The sequence below is a fragment of the Apteryx mantelli genome, chromosome 10 (assembly GCF_036417845.1).
Source record: "Apteryx mantelli isolate bAptMan1 chromosome 10, bAptMan1.hap1, whole genome shotgun sequence".
In the NCBI taxonomy this organism is placed as follows: domain Eukaryota; kingdom Metazoa; phylum Chordata; class Aves; order Apterygiformes; family Apterygidae; genus Apteryx; species Apteryx mantelli.
Window position 1 is genome coordinate 6,020,153 of NC_089987.1, and position 22,192 is coordinate 6,042,344.

General features: G+C 39.4%; 1 protein-coding gene across 1 annotated transcript in view; it reads left to right on the plus strand.

Annotated features, from left to right (window-relative positions):
• The window catches only part of PKD1L3 (polycystin 1 like 3, transient receptor potential channel interacting), a 43,204-nt gene that overhangs the window by 12,963 nt on the left and 8,049 nt on the right, over positions 1 to 22,192 (plus strand). The window contains exons 12-36 of the mRNA XM_067302881.1: positions 700 to 820; positions 1,382 to 1,523; positions 2,031 to 2,231; positions 2,445 to 2,590; positions 3,436 to 3,630; positions 5,004 to 5,129; positions 6,178 to 6,360; positions 7,433 to 7,557; positions 8,351 to 8,477; positions 9,652 to 9,786; positions 10,514 to 10,739; positions 11,182 to 11,375; positions 11,820 to 12,050; positions 12,733 to 12,834; positions 13,052 to 13,230; positions 13,742 to 13,888; positions 14,407 to 14,606; positions 14,765 to 14,991; positions 15,595 to 15,811; positions 16,499 to 16,727; positions 17,520 to 17,751; positions 18,207 to 18,303; positions 19,824 to 19,964; positions 20,652 to 20,837; positions 21,792 to 22,119. Of these exons, the coding sequence (XP_067158982.1) occupies positions 700 to 820; positions 1,382 to 1,523; positions 2,031 to 2,231; positions 2,445 to 2,590; positions 3,436 to 3,630; positions 5,004 to 5,129; positions 6,178 to 6,360; positions 7,433 to 7,557; positions 8,351 to 8,477; positions 9,652 to 9,786; positions 10,514 to 10,739; positions 11,182 to 11,375; positions 11,820 to 12,050; positions 12,733 to 12,834; positions 13,052 to 13,230; positions 13,742 to 13,888; positions 14,407 to 14,606; positions 14,765 to 14,991; positions 15,595 to 15,811; positions 16,499 to 16,727; positions 17,520 to 17,751; positions 18,207 to 18,303; positions 19,824 to 19,964; positions 20,652 to 20,837; positions 21,792 to 22,119 (4,437 nt within the window). The remainder of the gene's footprint in view (positions 1 to 699; positions 821 to 1,381; positions 1,524 to 2,030; positions 2,232 to 2,444; positions 2,591 to 3,435; positions 3,631 to 5,003; positions 5,130 to 6,177; positions 6,361 to 7,432; positions 7,558 to 8,350; positions 8,478 to 9,651; positions 9,787 to 10,513; positions 10,740 to 11,181; positions 11,376 to 11,819; positions 12,051 to 12,732; positions 12,835 to 13,051; positions 13,231 to 13,741; positions 13,889 to 14,406; positions 14,607 to 14,764; positions 14,992 to 15,594; positions 15,812 to 16,498; positions 16,728 to 17,519; positions 17,752 to 18,206; positions 18,304 to 19,823; positions 19,965 to 20,651; positions 20,838 to 21,791; positions 22,120 to 22,192) is intronic.

The window sequence follows — 22,192 nt, forward strand, 5'->3', positions numbered from 1 at the left end:
CAAAATCCTAGAGTAGGGCTGCATTTATCATTAATAATAATACTAATAAAATGATAATTTATTGATCATTGTAAATATATAGATTCCTTACCATCTTAGGAACTAAAAACAAAATGGGACTTGCTGTATCTCAAAGTCCAGACTCCTGCTAATGCAGACAAATAAAGAACATAATCCTTTTATAAACTGAAAAATAATCTTCTCAAAATCAGTTAGGTTTTTTCACCCTACTACATCCTTTCGGTGCTGGAGATTTCCAGATGCAAACTTAATTGAAATGACAGAAATAAAAGCCCTAAGATATGTCTGATATTCCTACTGGACACCCAGATACCCATTACTGTCTTAAAAAACCCCTGGTCTTTGAGAGTTTAGTGCCTCATGGCATTTCACTGATCTATTAATATAATCAATTCAGAACTCAAATAGTAGTGCATTTCAGTTGAGAGCCTGAATCAGTTTTGGAACACAAATAGTTTGCTGGTTGTGGGCCTCAGTCACTGTTGAAAATGGGATGAAGGTTCCTAAATTTCTTGCTTTTAAATGAAATATTTTTCTATTTGTGAGTCACACGTGTCACTTGTCTCATATCCCAGGGCTTGTGCAGATTTTCATCAAACGAGAATAAAACAATCCACATCATATACCATGACATTTCGTACAGTTACTATTCGTAACTGCTGTCTTACATCCTTACAGGTGTGAGGCAAACTGCAAGCCAGTGAATGCTAGCAAGGAAGTTGTTTTGAGCGTCTCTGGACAGAAGGACTCCCAGGCAGTATATTATAACTGGTATTTAGATAACACTTTCCAAACCAAGGTAAGTGCATTGGCTTTGTCAGAAATACTGCACAAACAAAAAACTCCATCCAGCCTAAGGGAAAGCCATGTGGCCTCAGAGCAATACTTTGTCACATGGAAACTTTGGAAATAAAAAGGAATACTGAGGTGAGGGGGTGCCAGCTTTTGGGAGGCACCTAATTGACACCTCACTCCTGACAGTGAAATGTCTCCCCACAGACATGGTAAAGGATTATTTAACTTGCAGCTAGTATTGGTGATTTTATATGTACAAATAGGAATGCAAATGCACACATGCTTTTTATATAGGTTTCTATCTATATGTGTTAGGTATCTAATCAAGTTCCTATAATAAATATTCATATGAACTAACTGATATGTCATTAATATACTGTTCACTCCCTCAGTACAGTATGTCTAACCACAGAACCATAGTGAGGCAAAACCTCTGTCAATGTTGAGCAGAACCTTGTTTACCATCTAGCTTGCAGATTTGGTGAAATGTCTAACTTGAAATCACAGCAGAAATCACAGCAAACAGCCTCTACCGTCATCTTTTCTTTCCTGTCTGACTTTCTAGCCCACACCCCTCCCTCCAGTCTGTAGCCTGACTGGGTTCCGGCAGAGCTCCTTGAATTTGCTTCAAAGCAACAGATCCATGTTGACAATGAACAGCTCTTTCTTGCAGACACATGGAGAAGCTTTTCAGATTAAAGTAACAGGTAGGGACAAGCAGGGTTTTTCAGACTCATTTGAGCTAGAGTCTCTGCCATCATGACATCACATGGAGCATTACACGGATATAGTCTCACTGACAAACAAGAAGTTAAATTATTCCACAAGTTGAGCACCATTATGTTACATGTGGGGTTCTTTAAAATAATTAAGAGCTAAGTCTGTTGTGGGCTGTTGTGAAGTAAGACAAATTCAGTTACCTTAATCCAAGCTGTTAATAATTTAGTTAAGGCTCATCTGGAAATGATGTTATGCTAAACACTTGATCAAATAATATAGCTTTACTTCATAAAGCTAACACTGCCATGTTTTCTAGTAGTTCTTTTCCCGCTATGGCTTATTCAGCAATGGGATTTCATTTCTGATTAGGCCCACACTGATGTCTCTGGTGCCTGAACAAACAGCATCATTACTAGAATAGGCAACATTAATGTCTGAAGACCAGTGCTGCCACAGGATGATTATTGCTGACATTCTGCTCCCTGAATTCCCAGCAATGAGTCAGCGTGGATATGGCGAGGAAACGTACCTCGTCAGCATGGTGCCTCCGCCCTTGATCCCAGAATGTGCTGTGTCTCCCAAGGAGGGATCCGTGCTCACCACTTTCACAGTCTCCTGCAGTACTTCTTGCTTAGTGGATCCATGCCAATCCAGTCGTAGCAGGCAGCTCACATATTGCTTCTATCTGAAACCAAGTAAGTCCTGAAATCAACGGTTTGACCAAGTGCTTCTCTATGTTCCTAGCAAGCACTGTTACTGTCACTAACAAGAGCAAAGGCACAGTCTGCTTTCATTGCTCAGAGAGGCTAATAAGGGGTCAATTAATCAGGCCTGCACAGAGCAAGCATACTCTTAGAGAACCGGTAACCCCATCTGTCTGATAGGTAACCCCATCTTTCTTATTTCAGATTCTCTCCTGCACTGTGGCCCAGATCCTGAACTCTTCCCAGTTTATCTTCCTCTTGGAGAAGAGGAAAATAATTTCATTTTACATATGGCAATTACTGTTAGCAACAACTTTGGTGATACAGTTCAAACTAATGCTTCAGTGAAGGTATGCAGTAAAATTACTTTCTTTCAAGGTGTCTCAAGTTGATACCTAAACCACAATTCACTTTTGGAACTTCCCATTTTATACTTCTTACTTCCCTGTGGCTGTGCCATAATTACCATTTTTCCTGTCTAGCTGAGACTACACTCTGTGGAATCAAGACTTTTTCACTGTTCTTTTTCTAGGACAGAATTCAAAAAGATGATCTATTCAGACACTGGCACATAAGCTATATTTAGTAAGTCTGGAGTTACTCTCTGTAGGCTGAGAGAACTCCTGGCTTCTGTCCCAGTTTCCCACTAATGAGATCCTTATTAGCCACTAAAAATCCATGCATTTCTGCTTCACGCTCAGAGGAGCTGCTTGTCACTGTGCTGGTTTTAGTGGCAATCCATGCAGTGAGGTTTGAAAAATGCAGGATTGAATTAGGCTCTGTCTCTCCTCTTGCACAAGTTTGTCAGTCAAGTAGATGAAATCAGACTCATCTTAAAAAGACAGCAGTTTTTCATAGATTGAGTTGGAATTGAGCTATTTTCCTATACTTGGGCATTTCTAAAGATGGTCCATTGTATCTGAGAAGGCAAACATCAATCTAAAAGCCGGGAACAATAGCATGAGATTGGTCCAACTGCATAAATCAGTGACTTCAGTTCTTAGTCAGGAGACCCAAAAGGAGATCAGAGATGCCTGGAAAATTTAACTGAAAATAAACCATGAAAAACTGGGGAATACAAATGAGTTTTCTGTCCAGCTCTAGCTAGGCTATCAGTAAGATGATCTTGGAAGCTGTGCAAAGGTGATTATAACAGCCCTGGCAATGTTAGGGACATATCTGATTTCTTCATCAGGTTGGACATGCAGATATGATCAGTGGGAACCTGACCCTGCAGACCATTGTATCTGAGAAGGCAAACATCATCCTCAAAGATGGAAACAACAGCATGAGTCTGTTCCAGCTGTATAAGTCAGTGACCTCAGTCCTTAATCAGGAGACCCAAGAGGAAAGTCTTAACATATCTTTACAGACAGACACACGGAAAGAGGTCAGCCAGACACTTGTTTTCTTGCAGTACAGTGTAATATAATGTACTCTTCATATTCTTTGACAGCTCTTGAGTAATAACAAGCTCCTGTATCACTTCCTGAAATGAATAGAGGCTTCCAGTTTCTACTATCTGTTTCAGTGTTTGGCACAGGTTTCAGCTATTTTTCACTACTTGCCCAAGCAAATGATTTTCTTTACAATCCATCTGTAAAAGATTTCTTTCTCAATTGTTATTCCATTACCTTATCCCATGGCCGCTAGCTTTACTGCATTTGCCCTGAGACTGATGAAATACAATCTTTGGTATGGCTAGAGATGTTTCAAAATCAAGAAATATCTGCCCATCACTATTTGAAATCTTTCAGATACGAGAGTGCCTCTTCTGGAATTCACTGCATTCTCCTTAAAATTGACTCAAGTACTAGAGTGTCATGATTTTACATTCAGTTATCACAATAATCATTTGTAGGGTGTTTGTGGGGCCTTATGATGGGTGAGAGTGTAGCTGGCAGCTGGAGTAGGGAATCGGGGACCAGGATTCCTGTGTTCTATTCCTTTGACGAGTTACTCAGTGATTGGATGGCCCTGAGTTAAAGATACTCATCCTATGTCTGTGACTAGAACAGGAAAAATACAAAAAAAACCCTTCATTCAGCATCTAGACAAAAAGTCAGAATTTGAATCCCCTCCTCTGCAAATCCCTACAATCCATTCAAATCAACAGAAGAATTCCTTTAACATTATTAACCAAAACTAAGAGATTAAACTGATTTGGATGGTATTTTTAAACTAGAAATTAACCTGATTTTCCACAAACAATTTAAATATTGCTAGAATGGCCTTTCTGTGGGAGAAATATCCTATCTAAATTTCCCCAAAAGTACTAGATGGCAGGTAACTTCAGTTTGTTCTTTTCAGTTATGAGCTTGTGTTTCAGTTTTAAGCTTTTATTTGTACAGGGCTTTGAGTGCCCCAGACGAAAAGATCTAGAGAAATGTAATGTATCCTTGAATTAAGATTCATTATTTGAGTAACATCAATCATACATGGCTCTGTTTCTTTGGAGGTGGCATTCATACAGTAATTCACATACACGAGAACAAATTCTCTCAAGTAACTCTCCTAGCTGTTAATGGATGTTAAGTGTATAAATTCTCTGAGTTGGGAGGTAACATAATAGTTGTGATTATATAGTAACTAAGGGAAGTGGCACCTTGTCGGTAGAGCTAATATCAGTTCAAATGATCCTTGTTGTGAAGTCTTACTCTACCTCATAATTTACAGCAAACTAGGCTTTCAATATGTAGCACTACTTACATGGTCTTAATTAGCATCTTATTCCTTTGCCTAATTATCCCTTTTTGTTCCAAGCTCCGAGGGCTGATGCTGACAACTCTGTCTGCTGTTAACGTAACATCAGTGCAAACTGCTCTTAAGATGTCAGAAGTATTGAAAGAAATCACTTACAGGAGTGAAGAGCTGTCTGTCTCAGCACAGGTAAGAAGAAATTAACCTCATATCTCCTTACACAAACAGTACAGACTCTCCTGCATCCCACTGACCTTGGAAGAGTGTCAGTGCCTTACAGTTACCTGTTCTTTACTCAGTTTTTAAACCATACCAGCATGTGTGTCTTGACCAGAAGAGAATGCATTTTTACTGTTTAGAGTAAAAGAATCTGGACTCATAGATTCTGTCTCAGCAACCACTACAGTCCAGGCTATGACTGGCTGGCCAGTTACACTCTGTGATACAATTTCTAGTCAGAGGCATGCTAGGATGTAAAATTTATGCCTGATTTCTGTCATATACAGTTGAACCAGACAATGGCTTGGGAGCACTTCAGCAGTACGTGGTTAACTTTGGCAAGACAAGGAAATTGCTCAGATTCTCCATGCACTCTACATTGAGGCTGCTAAGAATTTGCAGATTGTAGGAATGAGCATGTCCAAGCTTGCAGTAAATTTGCTTGGATTCCTCATCACCCTGGGCTAAAAGCTCACCAGTACTTTCACAATCACAAAGCAATCAATGGCTGCATTTGGGCACAAAAGAAAAATCATAGATTCATCTTTCTTTGACATTTAGCACAGCACAAGGCCAAACGTATTACTTGCTGGTAATCTAATATGCTTTGTGAAAAATAAGATTGAAATGCACTTGACAATATAGTTGTATTTTTTGGATTCAGCACCAAACAGAATAACCTAATTTATTACATTACTGTAACATCTAAACTGTATCTTGGCCCAGTGTTTGACAGATAAGCTTCCTTCACATGTTACTCTTCTTTACGGATTGCATCTGTAGAGGCAGGCTGCACTTTTCAGGTCTATATTACGTGTTAGTACACCATCTTTAGTACCTCATCTTTATTGGTGTTTGAGAAGCACAAATGATTATAATTAAAACAGCTTTGACCACAAATAGTCCCATCAGAATACTTTTGTTGTAATATTCAGTAAGAGCCTTAATGAGATCATGGGTCACTTCTGTCATTTGCAGTACCAATACACATAAATTTTTTGCCTTATTTCCCATGCAGGTAGAAGCCAGCAACACTCTAAAAGATGTCAGTGCTTCCTTGCTTACTGTAAACGCAGAGGACAGCAGAGATGATCAGAAGCGAAAGGATGCAGCCAACTATCTATTTAATGCAGTTAGCAATGTGCTTAAAGCTTCTATACAAAATAGAGCTGTGAATACTTCAGTGTCAGAGGCAGAACAGGTAATTTTGTTTTGGTCTGGTTTCTAGTGGACTCTGTATGAACATTTGCCTGCTTCAGAAGGTTTTTAAGAGTTCTGCTGCCTCTCATACTTTCAAATTGGCATTGGGTAGGGTTTATTGTGACACCATGATGGAGTTAAATTGAATATCAAAGTAAACTTCTCCCCGGTTAGACCTGTTAGACTGAACAGTCTACTGATGAAAATGCCAGAAGTCTCTTAAGATTTTTTACGTTTAAAGCTGAACAGGACAGAGCACTGGAGAACACAAGATCAGTGTAAGGCATCTAATGAATGACAAGCTAACTGACTGTAATAAGATTTTTTTCCAGATGTGATTCTACCCTCACAGTTCAAGGAAGTCACAGGTATTCAATATGCACAACTGGTTCCACTACTCCAAACGTGGAATCAGCTCTCATTGCTATTCAAATGTTTTCAGAAACCACATTCTGGTTTTCTATTCAGAATTATGCAATGTGTTTATTTGGTCTTATCCTGTTCTATTTATATGAGAATTATCACAGTTGCCTTTGTGTGCTTCCTGTGCTGAAGATTCTTTAGCTTTCATCAACTGTAGGACATGATATAAATCTAAGCTGAGAGAAAAGGTTATGAACTACTAGAAGTCCTCCAGGAAAACACACTAATAATACACAATTTATAAGCAGTTAGGTCTTGCTTTTGCAAGTGACTAAACACCAACATGTAAAGCTAAAGGTCATTAATGTACACAAGTGCATGAACATTTTGCACAAAATTGATGTCATGTTTGTAGTTCTTCAAATTTCAATGTGTAGAAGTTTTAAATATTAGAAATGTTTTTACTGGAAAATGTATTTATTTGTTGCCTGTAATGCTTTCATGAGAATTACAGAAATGGAATTGTCGATTAGAATAACTTCCTCTGCCATTAACAAGCACATCACTGAGTACGCCAGCTTTACAAGAAACAGTAAAAATTAGTATTAGCTCATAAAACAAGGTAAAAGCAAATAATGAGCAACTTGCTGATTCTAAGGAGCTTTGTTACAAGTTTCCTCCTCTACAAGTTTTCCATCCTCCTTTTCCAGAGTTCAGTCTCACACCAGCTCTTGAATACAGTTGAAAATCTGCAGAGTGCCCTTCTGTTTGGGAAAGAACCAGATGACGAACCAATGGTCCTTACCACTCCTTCTGCCACAATGTATATAAACAGGTAATAGTAATAATGTTTCAGTGATGGCCTTGTGCCTAAATGCCTCATAGTTCCTCAGATTTTCCCCAGATATTCTTTACATTGTCATTAAATGGAGCCACACAAAGATTGTAGCATAATGACAACTTCAACAGTACAATGAGGCTGTAATTACTGATTGTAAGAACAGCTTTGACTCCAGTTAACTTCAATAAAGCCATCTTAGAAATTCTCATGCTGTGTGATCTCTGTCCAGAGAAGAATTTACTACTATTCCTGCATGAGGCAGTAGCCACTTACCTTTGAAAGTATGAGAAACTCATGTCATGCCAGTTAAGGTATTTTTCTTTTACAAATTGCCAATACTGACATGTTATATAGAATTGTAACCAGCCTGGCAGGAGCAAACGTAACCATGAGGAGCCTGACAAGCATTCTCCTATAATCATACCTGACTTGTTCACCAAGAACCTGATTCTCATCTACATTTAACTGCACATAAAAATCAAGAGCTTGTTCATAGAGACCAGGTACATATTTCACATAAATAAACCTAAACGGGCAAGATTTAAAATCCAGATATGCCAATTCTACCTCTTTTTTGATGATTCTGTGCTAGTGTTTTGTGGAGTACTACATCAGGGACAGTTAATATATTAAGCATTTACTGGAAGAGTTAGAAATAATTTACTAGACAAGTTATGAAGCGAGGAAGCATTTTCTCTAGATATAAGGTCTATATTATTAATGCTTTTTTTCTGTCTTTATATCTTTTTGTTTTGTTTTGCTTGTGTCTAACTGTAACCGTGGACAGATTACAAACAGAAAGCATGGATGGGACATCCATTAACATCTCCAATTCCAGCTCTGCCAGCTTTACTCTCCCACCTGCTTCCTCCCTCAGTGTTTCAGGAGTTGATGACGAAACAGTGGATATAAGGGCAAGTGAACAGCTGTTACCTGATTTGATCTGATTTGCAATTTACTTTCTCGGTCCAGTGGTTTTAGAATCCCTTCTCCTTTTACAATGAATACACAAGCACACAAGTCAGCACTCCAGTTATGCCAACAAATTCATTTGAAATTTTTTTGGTCACAGAAGTCTTCACTTTTCTTAATTACATGAGGTTTGTTCAACAAGCTGATGGGGACTGAAGGCTTAAATTCCTCATCCCATCAACCCCTCACATACATTCCTGATTCATACTTGCATGGCTAGAGAAGACGATGGAATCAATAACTTTAAATCCATTTGCCATTTGTTCACATCTATTGCTCTGAGAAGGGTGCAACGACTCAGAGTCCATATCACCATTAAACCCAACAAGCAGCAGTCCTGTTTCCTCCCAGCTAGAAATGAATCAGTTTGAGGCACTCAGATCCTGCAGGAGACAAAAGGCCTGCAAGTGTCTTGATAATAACACATGTCCCTCATCCGAGTTAGGATGCTGTTTTTTTTCCCCTCAGAACAATAGATTGCATATTATTATGATATTTTTATAATAAATGTTCTAAAGGCCTCTCAGATTGATTTGACACTCTAAGGAAACTCCTACACGCACCTGTAAAATATAGTTTTTTCCCCTGTGCCCTGCCTTTTCCAGCTCTACTAAGACATGTCCAGAGCCTACTGAAATCAGTGGAAACACATCCATTGTCTTGCCTGAGCGTTAGGAGAGGCTCCAGGTGCCTTTTATTGTACTAATGACTCTGACATACTCTTCTGTGCATTGCAGTCATAATAGAAATAGATTTTAGTTCCTAATTCCAAGATAAGTGCCACTGTTTAGCTTTGATGCAGTTACTTCATAAGAGGCTTATACAATTGCATTTTGATCATCTGATGTCTAAAAGGCAAAAGGATTACAGTGAATGGAAAGCAATAAACATTGGTATACACATATTACATATCAAAATAAAAATCACTTTCAAGGATTGTGTTTGGTCTACTACAGAGATATGGGCAACTTCATATATGAACCTGGATACAGACTTCTTTTAAGTTGAGTACTGTTTGGGTCTGAGTTCAAGCCTTATGTATTTGGCAATTTAGAATGTGAATATAATGAAATATTAACAATAGCTCAAAGCTGATTGTTAATGTCTTGCTAATAGATGGTGAGCTTTGCAGTGAATCCCTTTTTCTCCAGTGACACCAGTTTTGATGTCAGTGGAACAGTGGGAGGTCTAAGTCTTACTGGTCTGGATGGCTTGATCATACCAGTCAGCAATCTCAAAGAAAACATTGAGGTAAACCCCAAACTTCCTATCCCTCTCCCTCTCTTTCCTGTATTCTTCCTCTGTTTATAAACCGTCATTTTTGTTATCTTGGGTGTGGTGATTGTAAATGGCGGTATTGTGTTCGTTACCACATATAATGGGATCATGGTGCATGTATCTGTGATGGAGTGATTTGTGTGGTCTGAAGAATAAAATAACAAATAGTTCTGTCTTTTTTTAAAATTGGGTATCTTACTCTTCATTTAAATGGATGTGAGAATGCTAATGATTATGGAAAATGACTATAACTTATGGTCATCCTGAAACAGAATTTAATGCCTGATTTCACCATCCTGCAACTGTATGTTCGTATTAGTACTGATGGGCTTCCTAGCTCATGTATAAATCTAAATCATTCATAGATGAACTTCACATAGTCAGTGTTTCAGTTATAGTCAGTTATATTCAGTTATAATCTCACCTCTTAGATAAGCACACCAAAGATCACAAAATTTGTGGTGAGTCTATATAGATTTGAAATGGACTTTTCAGAGATTATTTGAAAGAATCAAGAAAATTATTTTGAAGCAAAAATTCATTAGAGAAGCCCATCTAGGATAAGTAGCCAATGTTGTTGGCCGTGCTTTCCCTGTGTTGTGAAAAAAGATTTTCTAGCATGTGGCTATATTGTGCTCGTAGATAACAGAAACAAGGTGCTTTGCTGTATTCAAAGCTATATCTTTCTGTTTTAAAATAGATTACGCTACCGAGGCTTTCAGCAACTCAGGAAGACAGGATTCTTTTGAATCTAGGCAATTTTAGTGCTTTCCAAGTCAATGTCACTTCAGAAAACACATCTATAGTGATCCACCTGGAATCTGAACAAGACATTCCACTAATACTCTACTTAGGATATGGTTATCGTCCAAATGAAACTAACTATGATATGAAAAATCACGTGTTTTGTAAGAAGACTACTGGAGGTAAGACAACTTGCTAGTGACCTTTGAACATGTTTGAACAAGGTTTGGGCTTATGGGCCCAAAAGACTAAGCCATATGTACACCCACAATCCATAGCAAGTTAAGTGCACTTAGTATGGATAATATGGAGTGCTCACCCACAAGTTTACAGGGTTAGTACTTGCTATTTGCAACATGAGCCCTGACCATGAGTTTAGGGGTCCAGCTAGAAAGAAACCTCTCGAGGGAGTTTCAATCTGCCATGCTTCAGGGTTCCCATTTCTAATATTCAGTGTTTACTAAGAGGAGCAAAGAGCGCAATGCTTTGAACAATGAGTTGCTAAGGATTATTTGACACCTGTTCATTTCGTCAGTTCATTTATTTGATTATATGCAATAGAGCCATATACTTCTGAATTAACATTTCCTTATATACATTGAAGCTAAAATATTTATGTTCAAGGTGAAGAAAATGCCTGGGTTCTTAGTCCAGAAGAACTCTTTTTCGGAGAGGGAACTTACTATTTCATGGTTTTACAAGATATGGGAATGGATTCTACAGTCAATGACAGGCTAACTATAGCTGTCACTTGCTTCGCATCCCGCTGTGTATTTTGGGATGAGCACCAGGGGAACTGGAATAGCTATGGATGTCACGTAAGTAAAGAGAAAGAAAACAATGTTATAATAATGTTTATATTATACACTTCACAGCCAGCCCTTATGACCACAGCATTGTAGCAAAATAACAGGTTTGAACTCAGACCATAAAATAAGTTCATTTTGAGATGTTTTAATAAAATCAAGAAGTGAAGTTTAATCCAATATAAAATGACATTTCTACTACTTTCTTGTGATGTGCTTCCATATAAGAAGAAACAGAACCATTCTGACAAGGCTGTATTGTATAATAATGAGTATTTCTGGCTAGATACTAGAATTAATATTCCCTATTGGAACTTGAGCAACTCTTTCCTGTATAGCAATTCTCCCCACTAACTGTTCAATCTCAGCAGTCTCTTTGGTTTGCTTGGTAAGTTATCTGATACTTTGAAGCCAAATGTCCAGAATGTTTTATTGGGAAACTTTTCTGGTTTTCAGGTAGGACCAAAAACAAATCCTAGAAGCACACAGTGCCTCTGCAACCATCTGACCTTCTTTGGGAGCTCCTTCTTCGTCATACCGAATGCCATCGACGTTAGCAAAACTGTAGAGCTATTTGGTACATTTGTGGACAACCCTGTGGTGGTGACAACTGTAGGATGTATCTTTCTGGTGTATGTGCTTGTAGTTATTTGGGCTCGAAGGAAAGACATCCAGGATGATGCCAAAGTAAGTCTTCAGATAAAGACTGAATGTATTTAGATCAATTCCTGCTTTGCCTGGCCTTCTCTGTGGAGGACATGTCATTCCAAGCACTTAGGACAGACAGTAGCCCACATTTCTGTAAGCTGAAGCCCCTAAATGAAATGTGATCTGAGAGTTAGCGTAGATGTTCCAAGGGTCATTCTCAGTATGTTCCTTAGAATATTCATAAATTTTCAGCTATCGGTGAGTTACTTATGTTAAGCTTTGAAAATGAGACTATAATAAAACTGAATTTGGTTTGACACTCAGAGTCCCCAAACTTTGTTCGTTTCTGTGTCTTTCTGCCTACCCTGCTTCTAGGCATAACTTAAAATAGTTTTTTCTCCTGGGAAAAATTTGAACAGAAGTGAAAAGGCTGATTTTATTTACATTTTCTTTAGAAAATTCAGCTTTGAAGTTTTTTTCATTTTTTACTGAAAATAAACCTTCTGGGAAACGCAGATTTTTTTTTGTGCAAAATGTCATTAACCATCATAAAACTGTTTTAATAGGAAGTCTTCAGCCAACCCTACTCCCTTCCCTTTTACTCTATGTTTCCTGGTAAGTATAAGCACTGTTCACAAGATGACAAATTCCTATCCACAGCATTAAGGCAGCCATACTTACAGAACTGCTAACACACTGCTTGTATTATGTCGCTCTGCAGGTGAAAATCACAGTACTGGAAGACAATGACCCCTTTGCTCAGTATCGTTATCTTGTGACAGTTTTTACAGGACACCGCCGAGGGGCAGCCACAACCTCCAAGGTACAGAAGGAACTATGCAGTAATACAGTTTATGAATGCATTTATAGAACTTGATGAATAATGAAGCACCAGGGACTAGTAAACAGGATGGCTCAAATGCAACTTCTAAGCCAGAAAGTCCTTAAACTTGATGAAACCAGAAAGAGTATGTCAGAGGAATAATCACACATAGAATTCTGAGATGTGCAGGTCTTCAGACTGTCCTTCTATTCTCCAGGTGACACTCACCCTCTACGGACTGGAAGGAGAGAGTGAGCCACACCATCTAACTGACCCTGATACACCAGTCTTTGAACGTGGAGGAGTGGATGTTTTCCTACTCTGTACTCTCTTCCCTCTTGGTGAACTGCAGAGTATTAGACTATGGCATGATAATTCAGGGCATAGTCCATCCTGGTATGTGTATGCAGTGAAATATTAAAGATCCACAATTTTTTTTAATAATGATAACATTTTTCCTTTTCTACTATATAACAAAATCATCCTTTTCACAATTCTAGAAAGGAAGGGTTAGTTTCTCTTTTTTTTGCAGATGAATAGATCAAATCATAATCTAAACTGCAGGACCAGAAGTGCCTCCCATATATTGCGTCCAGTACATATCCCTGCCTACATCCTGATTCTGTGCTGGGACAAAACTTCTGTAAATACTCCCAAAACATACTACAGAAGCTATAAAGTGAAACCCAGGCACAATAATCAGATGGGAGAATGGTTAAATTCTCTGGATTAGGTCACCAGTCTGAGTACTAGCATTTTGGGGCACGCTGGGGGGTGTTCAGTGCCTTACAGTTTAGATGCAACAAAAGAAGCCAAAGGCCAGAGTTTGTCCTCCATACTCCTGTTGAGCCCTGAACTTCATACTACTCAGTTACATGTGAATGTGCCCTGTATGTTTTTCTGATAGGTACGTGAATCGAGTATTGGTCCATGACCTGGCATGGGACCAAAAATGGTACTTCCTCTGTAACTCCTGGCTAGCCATTGATATTGGAGAATGTGTCCTTGATAAAGTGTTTCCAGTAGCTACAGAACAGGACATGAAGCAGTTCAGGTAAATACTCCTGCTTTACAGACTTTTTAGCTCCTGAGAGTAATCAGTCTGAAAAACAAGTGTGCAAAAAGATGAAACCCCTAGGCCAAAATGAAAACAAGGGAGGTCTTTCCATTGACCTCAAAGCACTCTGGACAAGGAGAAGAGGAAGGATGGTTTGCTAAGTCTAATTGTTACCTTAATGGTAATACCACAGTGGAAATGCTGGTATTAAAAAAGGATGGTCTGACATGATCTACAAAAACCCAAGCATCTTATCTTCTCTTATGTGTAACTTCCCTGAAAATTTATATAGAAACTGCTTATGATTAGCTTTTCCTCCATGGTGTGGCCAAAAGGAAAGGACATAAGTAGTTATGATTATTCCATGCAAATCAAGCCATATTTGGTAATTTCTCATAGTTATTATTTCTTCTGATAGTGCCTAGAGGCACCAACAGGTCAGTGCCCCAAACTACAGCTTTATTATTCCTTCTGCTTTCTAAGCATCCCCTTGATTTCGCCTTTCTCCTTCCCAGCAATCTGTTTTTCATGAAGACCTCCAAGGGTTTCCAAGACGGACATATCTGGTACTCAGTTTTCAGCCGCTCCCCACGAAGCTCCTTCACACGAGCCCAGCGTGTGTCATGCTGCTTCTCACTGCTGCTCTGCACCATGTTGACTAGCATCATGTTCTGGGGAGTGCCAAAGGATCCAGCAGAGCAGAAAATGGACTTGGGTAATAATCCTAATCATTGCTTGGGCAGGGAAATAGAGAGACAGCAGAATCTAGAAGCAGGACAGTTGGATTGGGGTACAAATGGGATTTTTCATAGGAGAGAGATCTGATGGTTCCTGGGGTTATTCTCACTCCTCCTCTCTGTTTGATCTTGACAGGTAAGATCGAGTTCACATGGCAGGAGGTGATGATTGGCTTCGAGAGCTCCCTCCTCATGTTCCCCATCAACCTACTCATTGTGCAGATCTTCAGGAACATACAATCCCGGCCAGCCATGCAGGGGAGAGAGAAGAAGCCAGGGAAGTGTGGTCGTGTGTCCCCAAGTCTACCTCCCACACGACAGGTCACCCAGGCTGTCTTACTCACTCCAGAGGCTGTGATAAAGGCAAGTCCCTGTGGCTGCTCCCCAATGCGCTCTGCACTGCCCTCTGCTGCCACACACCACCTATCCACAGTGCAAGAGCAAAAAACTTTCTTGTCAGATGCCCTTCAGATTGTCCGCAATTACAAGCCAAGTATGCACTGGTGCATAGCACTCAGTTATGCATCTACATGCACACATGCATGGGAGGGAGGAACTGGCCAGAGGCATCCACCTTCAGGATATATTCCGCCTGCAGGGGACCTCCTGACTTCAGCAAGATCTGCCTATGTACATCTCAGGTCCTTGCATGATTATGTGGGACCAAAATCACTGTGCTCAGTGGTTACAAGCAAACATTAAGCAGGACAGTGAAGATAAAAGGTATCATAGCCCCCGTCTTCCTCAGCTTAGGTCCTCAGTCAGGTAAACCGCATTTTTGAATCCTGAAAGCTGTCCTGCTGAACTCATTGAAATCAGCCTGTCACATCCAGCCTTACAGGATGTGCTATCTCCATTCTGGAGATTTTAGCAACCTGTGCACTCCCAACCAGTGATGTCTTCCCATCACATCAGGTTTACACACTGCAGGCAGAGTCACTGCCATGTTGCTGCCATCTTTTCTAGGACATAAGGAGAATTGCCAATTCACTGTTTAAAGCCCTGAAGACTCCATCACTCACCTCAGTATCAGACCTTGGAAAATCAACTAACATCAACACTCTTTTGGCACTGGTTGAGGACATCATCTGCCAGCAGAACAGAGCTGGGCACGAGTTTTATGATGAGAGTAAAAAGAAGGATGACCCTATAATTGTCACAATAGGTGCTGTGGATATACAAGGTAAGTAAGACAATGTGACAGTCCTGCTGAAATCTGTGTAGTGAAAATGATGAAGACCACTGGATGCGATGACCCAAGCTCTTCTTATATTCTATCTTAAAGGCAATTAAATGATGACACCGTGAAATGTCTATTTCCTATGCTGTAGAATGAAATGTTAGCTACCAGCCTGGCTTGGGAGAAGGATCAGTATCTAATAGCATCAAGACTCTCAAATATGAGTTGCTTCATATCATTTTGTCCTCTGCTTTTTTCTTGCTAATCCTGTGTTGCTGATCCTTTCAGTCCGATTCTTAACTTAGGCATTGATTTATTTTCAATTAAACAATAATAGATGAGTGAAGAATTCCACTGATTTCATTAAGACTTGCATTTGGCTTTTCCAGTGAGTGTACCAAGCTACAAATTGCACAGGTAGACTATAAACAAAGTAGCACTTAATCTCATCTGACTTTTCTATTAAGGTTTTAAGACCTCTGTCTTACCAAATTCCCTCCTGGTATGTCCAGCCTATCCCTGCAGAAGAGCATTAAAGCTCCATTACTGAAGTTGCATTTACATGTCCCTTCAAATGTTACTGTGCATTGTCACATCGATAATCTTGGGCTCCAATTCTGTTACCTTTTGTACTGAATAGTATTTTAATCTATGGATAGCTATGCTGATATTTTTTTTCTTTACTTGCAGAAAAAACAAGAAGCCCAACTTCAGAGAAGGGAATGTGTGAGCGGCTGAAATACAATGACTACAACCGCTGCTTGTACATGCAGCTCCAGCACGTAGAGATGGAGCTGGAACTACTGGGGCCCCATAAGTTTCAGATGCCTCAGAGTTATACACAAGCTGTTCGGCAGGTTCAGCACATGAAGAACCTCCTGGAGAGCCAGATCTGCTCATCAGCATCCATCAGTGAGAGGTAACCTAGTTCTCATCCCATTTTCAGTGAAAGTAAATTCAGGTCATGAACTCAAAACTGGCCAGGACGATGGAGCCCAAAGTAATTGCTGCTTAATACTTGCTGGGTAAGCATTATTATAGCTGTAGAAGCATGTCTTATTATTATACTATAGTAGAAGCAACAAAGAAAATTCAATGCATTGTGTACTGCACACAAAAGCAATAAAGACAGATCATCACTCTTTGTCATTTTTGCCTCCAAAACTGAATGTTACAGTACATTGCCACATTATAGCAAAACACTGAAGATAATCACTGAGATCCAAAGTCTCAGGAGGGCTCTAAAAACATATGGATAAAGAAAAATTAATGAGCAGACAAAAATATCTCAGAAAAATATGATCATTAAGTTGGAAATACTGAAAACACCACCAGTAATTATCTCTCTGGTCTTTATGGTGATCACAAGGGACGTATCCAGCAGCTAAAATGCACTCGTGTTTATTTTTTTGTCAACATTTCTACTGGAAGTTCAATTATGCATGAACTGAGGATGAATTACACCCATCATATTTGTTTTCATTTTAGCTGGTGTCTGCAGACTTCCCCAAATTTTTGCTCTCTGTACCTTTTGCTATCCATATATCCTGTGTAATTGCATTAGTTAAAATAATTAAAAATATTTTGGTTGAGAATTTAAATCGTAATATGTTGCCTATGTTGCCTACCACACTTGAAGATTGTGATTTTGTTCATTGGCTTCTATTCCACTGCAGAACTAAATTTTTTTCTCTTCTGGTTGACTCTCAAGGTGGTCCCTTACTCCAAGCTTCTCTGGTGATGGCAAGAAAGGCTCTTCTTCCAAAGGGCTGCCCTGGTGGTTTGTGTTCATTGCTTGGTTCCTTGTTGCAGCCACCAGTGGCGTATCTGGGTTCTTTACTATGCTCTACGGGCTGCATTATGGCAAGGAGAACTCCATCAAGTGGCTGATCTCCATGGCCATCTCCTTCTTTGAAAGTCTTTTCATCACACAGCCCTTAAAGGTGAGATCCTCAAAAGTACAACTACTGGCTAATAAGAACTCACTCTACCATCACTTCAGGAAAAGTTTTGTGTGTTTTAAAGAACCACAGGACTTGTAAAACAAGAAATCTTTGCCCTTAAAACAAGAGCTAGCAGCTAGATTACAGTGTTGTTCTGTCTTTTGCTTGCATTAATTCCTTTAGTTTCATCTCCCCTTCTTTTGCCAGAGTTTGATAGGTGATGAGGTTTCTGACCAGGAAAGATGTTTCAAATGGCAAAAGGAGTTTAGTAAGTTGGACCCTGGGCCTGCACGCTGTTCTCTTGTTCGTGTGCTTCAGCTGCATGAGTGCAACACAGTCAAAGCACAGTTCTTCTGCCTGGTCTAGAGTGCCTGGATACAAAGGGATCCTGGTCAGAGTCTGAGCTTCTTTATGTGAAACAGGCATGCAGTGAGTCTATAGCTAATTCTTTCCAGGTGCTGGGATTTGCTGCTTTTTTTGCTCTGGTTCTGAAGAAGGTGGAGCAGGAGGATGAAGAAAACACAGCCATTGATGGGTCTTTATCTGCCCCAGGTGTGTACAAGTTAGAAACAATTAAAGATAGTGAAGTGTTCTCTGATATTTTGGAGTGTTTTATGCACAAATATGTGATCCATAGCTAGTGAATTCCTGAGTTAACCTATCTTTATATACCTGAAACTTACCTGAAGATAGCAGAAATCTCTGGAATGCACAGGTGCTGTGACTACATGCCCACCCATTAGCATTCCCAAGGTCAGGGTGGAAGTGGGGACAAAGCTAAATAATTAATTTTGTGCCAGTCAGAGAGGAATATGAGTAAAGATGTCCCTGCAGCTTTACATCAGAAGAATCAGTAAGGGTTGGGAAATATTCCTAGAATAGCAATGAAGAGGACAATGACCATTGTATGTCCAGGTAGGATAAATTTTGCAGAATACTTAATGAAAAAGACCACAAGATCAAAAAGATAAAGGAGAAAAAGTTCTGGATCAAAAGAACAATACCTCCTTGTTTATCTTTTTCTGTATTTTTTTACCTCTGCAAATATGTATACATGCACACTTTTACCCAGTCCTGTTGTGAGATTGCCCTTGTTATTGGAGGACCTACCTGCTCCCAGGATACTGATATCTGACTTCTTCCTTCCCCCATCACTGGCTTGCCCAAGTCAGGAAAGAAGAATCATTTTCCTATATTGATTCATATGACATCAGGAATTGTGAAAGTCTTCTGGTAGTTCAGCAACCATGTTTCAGTCTGCCAAAATTTGAGGAACATCTAGGGAAGAATATAATAAAATGCAGCAAACTGTCTGAAAATATTAAAATCAAAATTAATGAATTAGTGCTATAAATATGCAGAAGTCATCCTTAAATATTTCAGCTCTCATATCAGACATAAGGAAAAGCAGATTTACAGGGAGACCTGTTTAAGTAGACATCTCGGTTTTCACAGGATATTTCACAACTTGGTGAAAATAAACATGTAGTGCAGTGCAAAATGTTGCACTCTCACCCAATATGGTAGATATTTATCTAACAAGCATGTCTAAAACTCAACTTCTGTTACAAGGAAATTTCCCACCTCCTTTAAGTCTTATGATATGAAAGTTCTCAGTTTTCCAATTTACGTAGTTTTCTACAGCCACTCAACTATCACAATTATTTGTACTACTACTCCCGTTAATCAAATAGTGGGTACTGCAATCACAATCATGTCTAAAAAAAGTTTACAGTGGCAAACAGGAGTCCTAGGCAACAGTAAAGAGTGCTGTTCAACAGTTTTATTCCTGATCAGTCACAAGCTCCGAGTATATCATATTTTGAGATGCTCAGCGTAGGCTGGGCAACAGGAAGAAAGGGACACCCAGGCTACAGGGTTACAGCCTGAACCTGCCATACTGTGTTTGTGAGCTCCCTCACCATCGTTACCTTACTCTACTGATAGCTTAAGTCATGTCCCCTCTCTTCGTAACAGAAAGTATTAATGTTTCCTTACCATGTCAAAATAAATGAAAAGCCAGACACAGAGGATCTATTGAATGATTCTAGGTTTCCTGCTCTCATTCACAGGTGATTCAAATCCTCTCTTCGGAGCCCGACGGGACAGCAGAAGCAACATTTACCAGCCACCTCCTGCAACAGATGTTGAGAAAATGAAAATCAGCTGCATGAAGGAGCAAAAAGCATTTGCCCTCATCAGAGAAATCCTGGGTATTACCCATCAATAGATTATCTTCTTGTTTTATTCATATCAATATTTTTACACCAGTGAAAATATTGTTCTCCTGGGTAAAAAAGAAATGGTGTATCTTTTGCTTTCTGCTAGCCATTACGGTGTACAGGTGAGCTGCTCAGTGCAGTTCAAGCTGAAGGGGAGTGGAAACGTTAGCTGGAGATAAAAAAAAAAAGTGTAGCTAAGGCTGGATTTTATGGTAAGGAAACGGACTACAAAAATGTGAGAGGCTAAAGAAAAATTACAAAGGGCAAAAGGAGGAGGTCAGTGCTTAAAAGAAGTTGGAATCAAAACAGCAATTGGAGGGCATCTTTCTAAAAGTAAAAATTGTCTACAGATAATGACTTATACTTCAGTCTTGCTTACTCTAAAAGCAATGGAAAAAAATACTTCAACTTCACTTGAAACAAAGTCAGGCTACTAGTTCCATTTAGAGCCTTTGTTGCTGTTGGTGTTAGCCAGCCTTCCCACTTATTTTCTTGATCACTACTCATATTCCAAATGTGATATGCTTAAATTTCAGCACTTTGAGGTAGCTTGTGTAAATTCATTAGCAGTGGTTAGTGTCTTACAAGTGTCTCTTTAACCTAGTAAGTGGTGACAGCAGTACTTACAGCAGTATTAATTCTGAGCTCACATGTGCTTCCTCTTCTTGTCTTTTCCAGCCTATCTGGGATTTTTATGGATGCTGCTATTGGTTGCCTATGGGCAGAGAGATCCCAATTCCTACTACTTAAACAAGCACATTGAGAACAGCTTTACAGATGGATTCCAGGACGTCTATAGTTACCAGGATTTTTTCACATGGGCAAAAACTACCTTAGTCAAAAATCTTTACGGATCATATAAAGGTGCAGAGACTGTGTTCATATCAAATTGTTTAACCTCAGCTTGCCAGAATCTGAAACGTTATCTTTTATACTTATCTCCAACTTGCACGTGCATATTGGATTGGAGGAGGGGATTATGAGTGTATAAGGCTAGTGTGGACTTATGAATCCTAGTAGACAACAAAAATCGATGTATACTTCTACACTGCCTAACCATTATGTGCATAGTTCAATGGCTGCAATATATTGTGCACTGAAACATAATAACCAAATTAACCTCTCATATGATTCCACCAGCCTGACCCCAAGCTTAATGTGGCCTGATATTTTGATTATCTTTAATATAATCCACAAGTTTGGCATTGTAATTTTACATTTTTTACATTTTATGTTACTCATTACAGGTATTCAGATATATGCCTCCTACCTTACATGAGTTTCTTTTTGTGTTAAAAAAAGAATGGTAGGTAGATGGCACTATAAAGCTTCTCCTCAGGAGAGCTCTGTTTGTGTCAGGGCTAAGGTCACAGTGCAGGCAAATTTCATAACATCGCCATGTTTCTATCTAGCCATATCCAGTACTAAGTACAGCCCACTTTCCAGCTCACATTTAAGAGCAAATATTAAAATGCACTAGCAGAGTAGGCACTAGCTGACTGTGGCCAAGTGAACACAGGCTGCACACAGCTGCTCTGCTGTGTGACTCTAAGCAGGTAAATTTTCTCCTGCAGGTCTCAGTTTCCTTCTCTATAAAATACAGACTGATAATGATACTGAACACTGCAGATGGATCTATGGATGTTATCTAAGAACTCAGTTCAAACAGGGACAAGGGCTTAATTTTCATGAGTATTTTGCTTACAGTGTTGTGGATTTTTTTAACAGAAGCTATATCAAAACAATGAATGGTATGAAAAATAGTAGTAGTAGTTTTGTCATATTGCCAGTGCTGCTCTTTTTCCATCTCCTGTTTAGGATTCATTACAGATGGCAATTCCAAGTTGGTGGGTAGTGCCCGAATTCGCCAAGTAAGAGTGAAAGGAGACACCTGCCCCATTGCTCCCAAACTCCAGCGTGTGATTCGGGAATGCCATGCCCCATATACCTTACAAACAGAAGATACAGCAGATTACGGGGAACACTGGAACACTTCAGCCTTTGATAACTCCTCTGACTTGAGCTTGGCATGGCAGTATCAGAGTCAGTCCAAACTAAGAGGGCACCCAATCTGGGGCAAACTTGCCATCTACAGGGGAGGAGGATATGTGATTCATCTGGGAACAGATCCTAAGAATGCCTCCAGGTACCATGTGTACTAAAGTAAATTATTAGTGAATCTGCTGTAGTGTGAATGCTACTCTTTTCTCTACCTTATT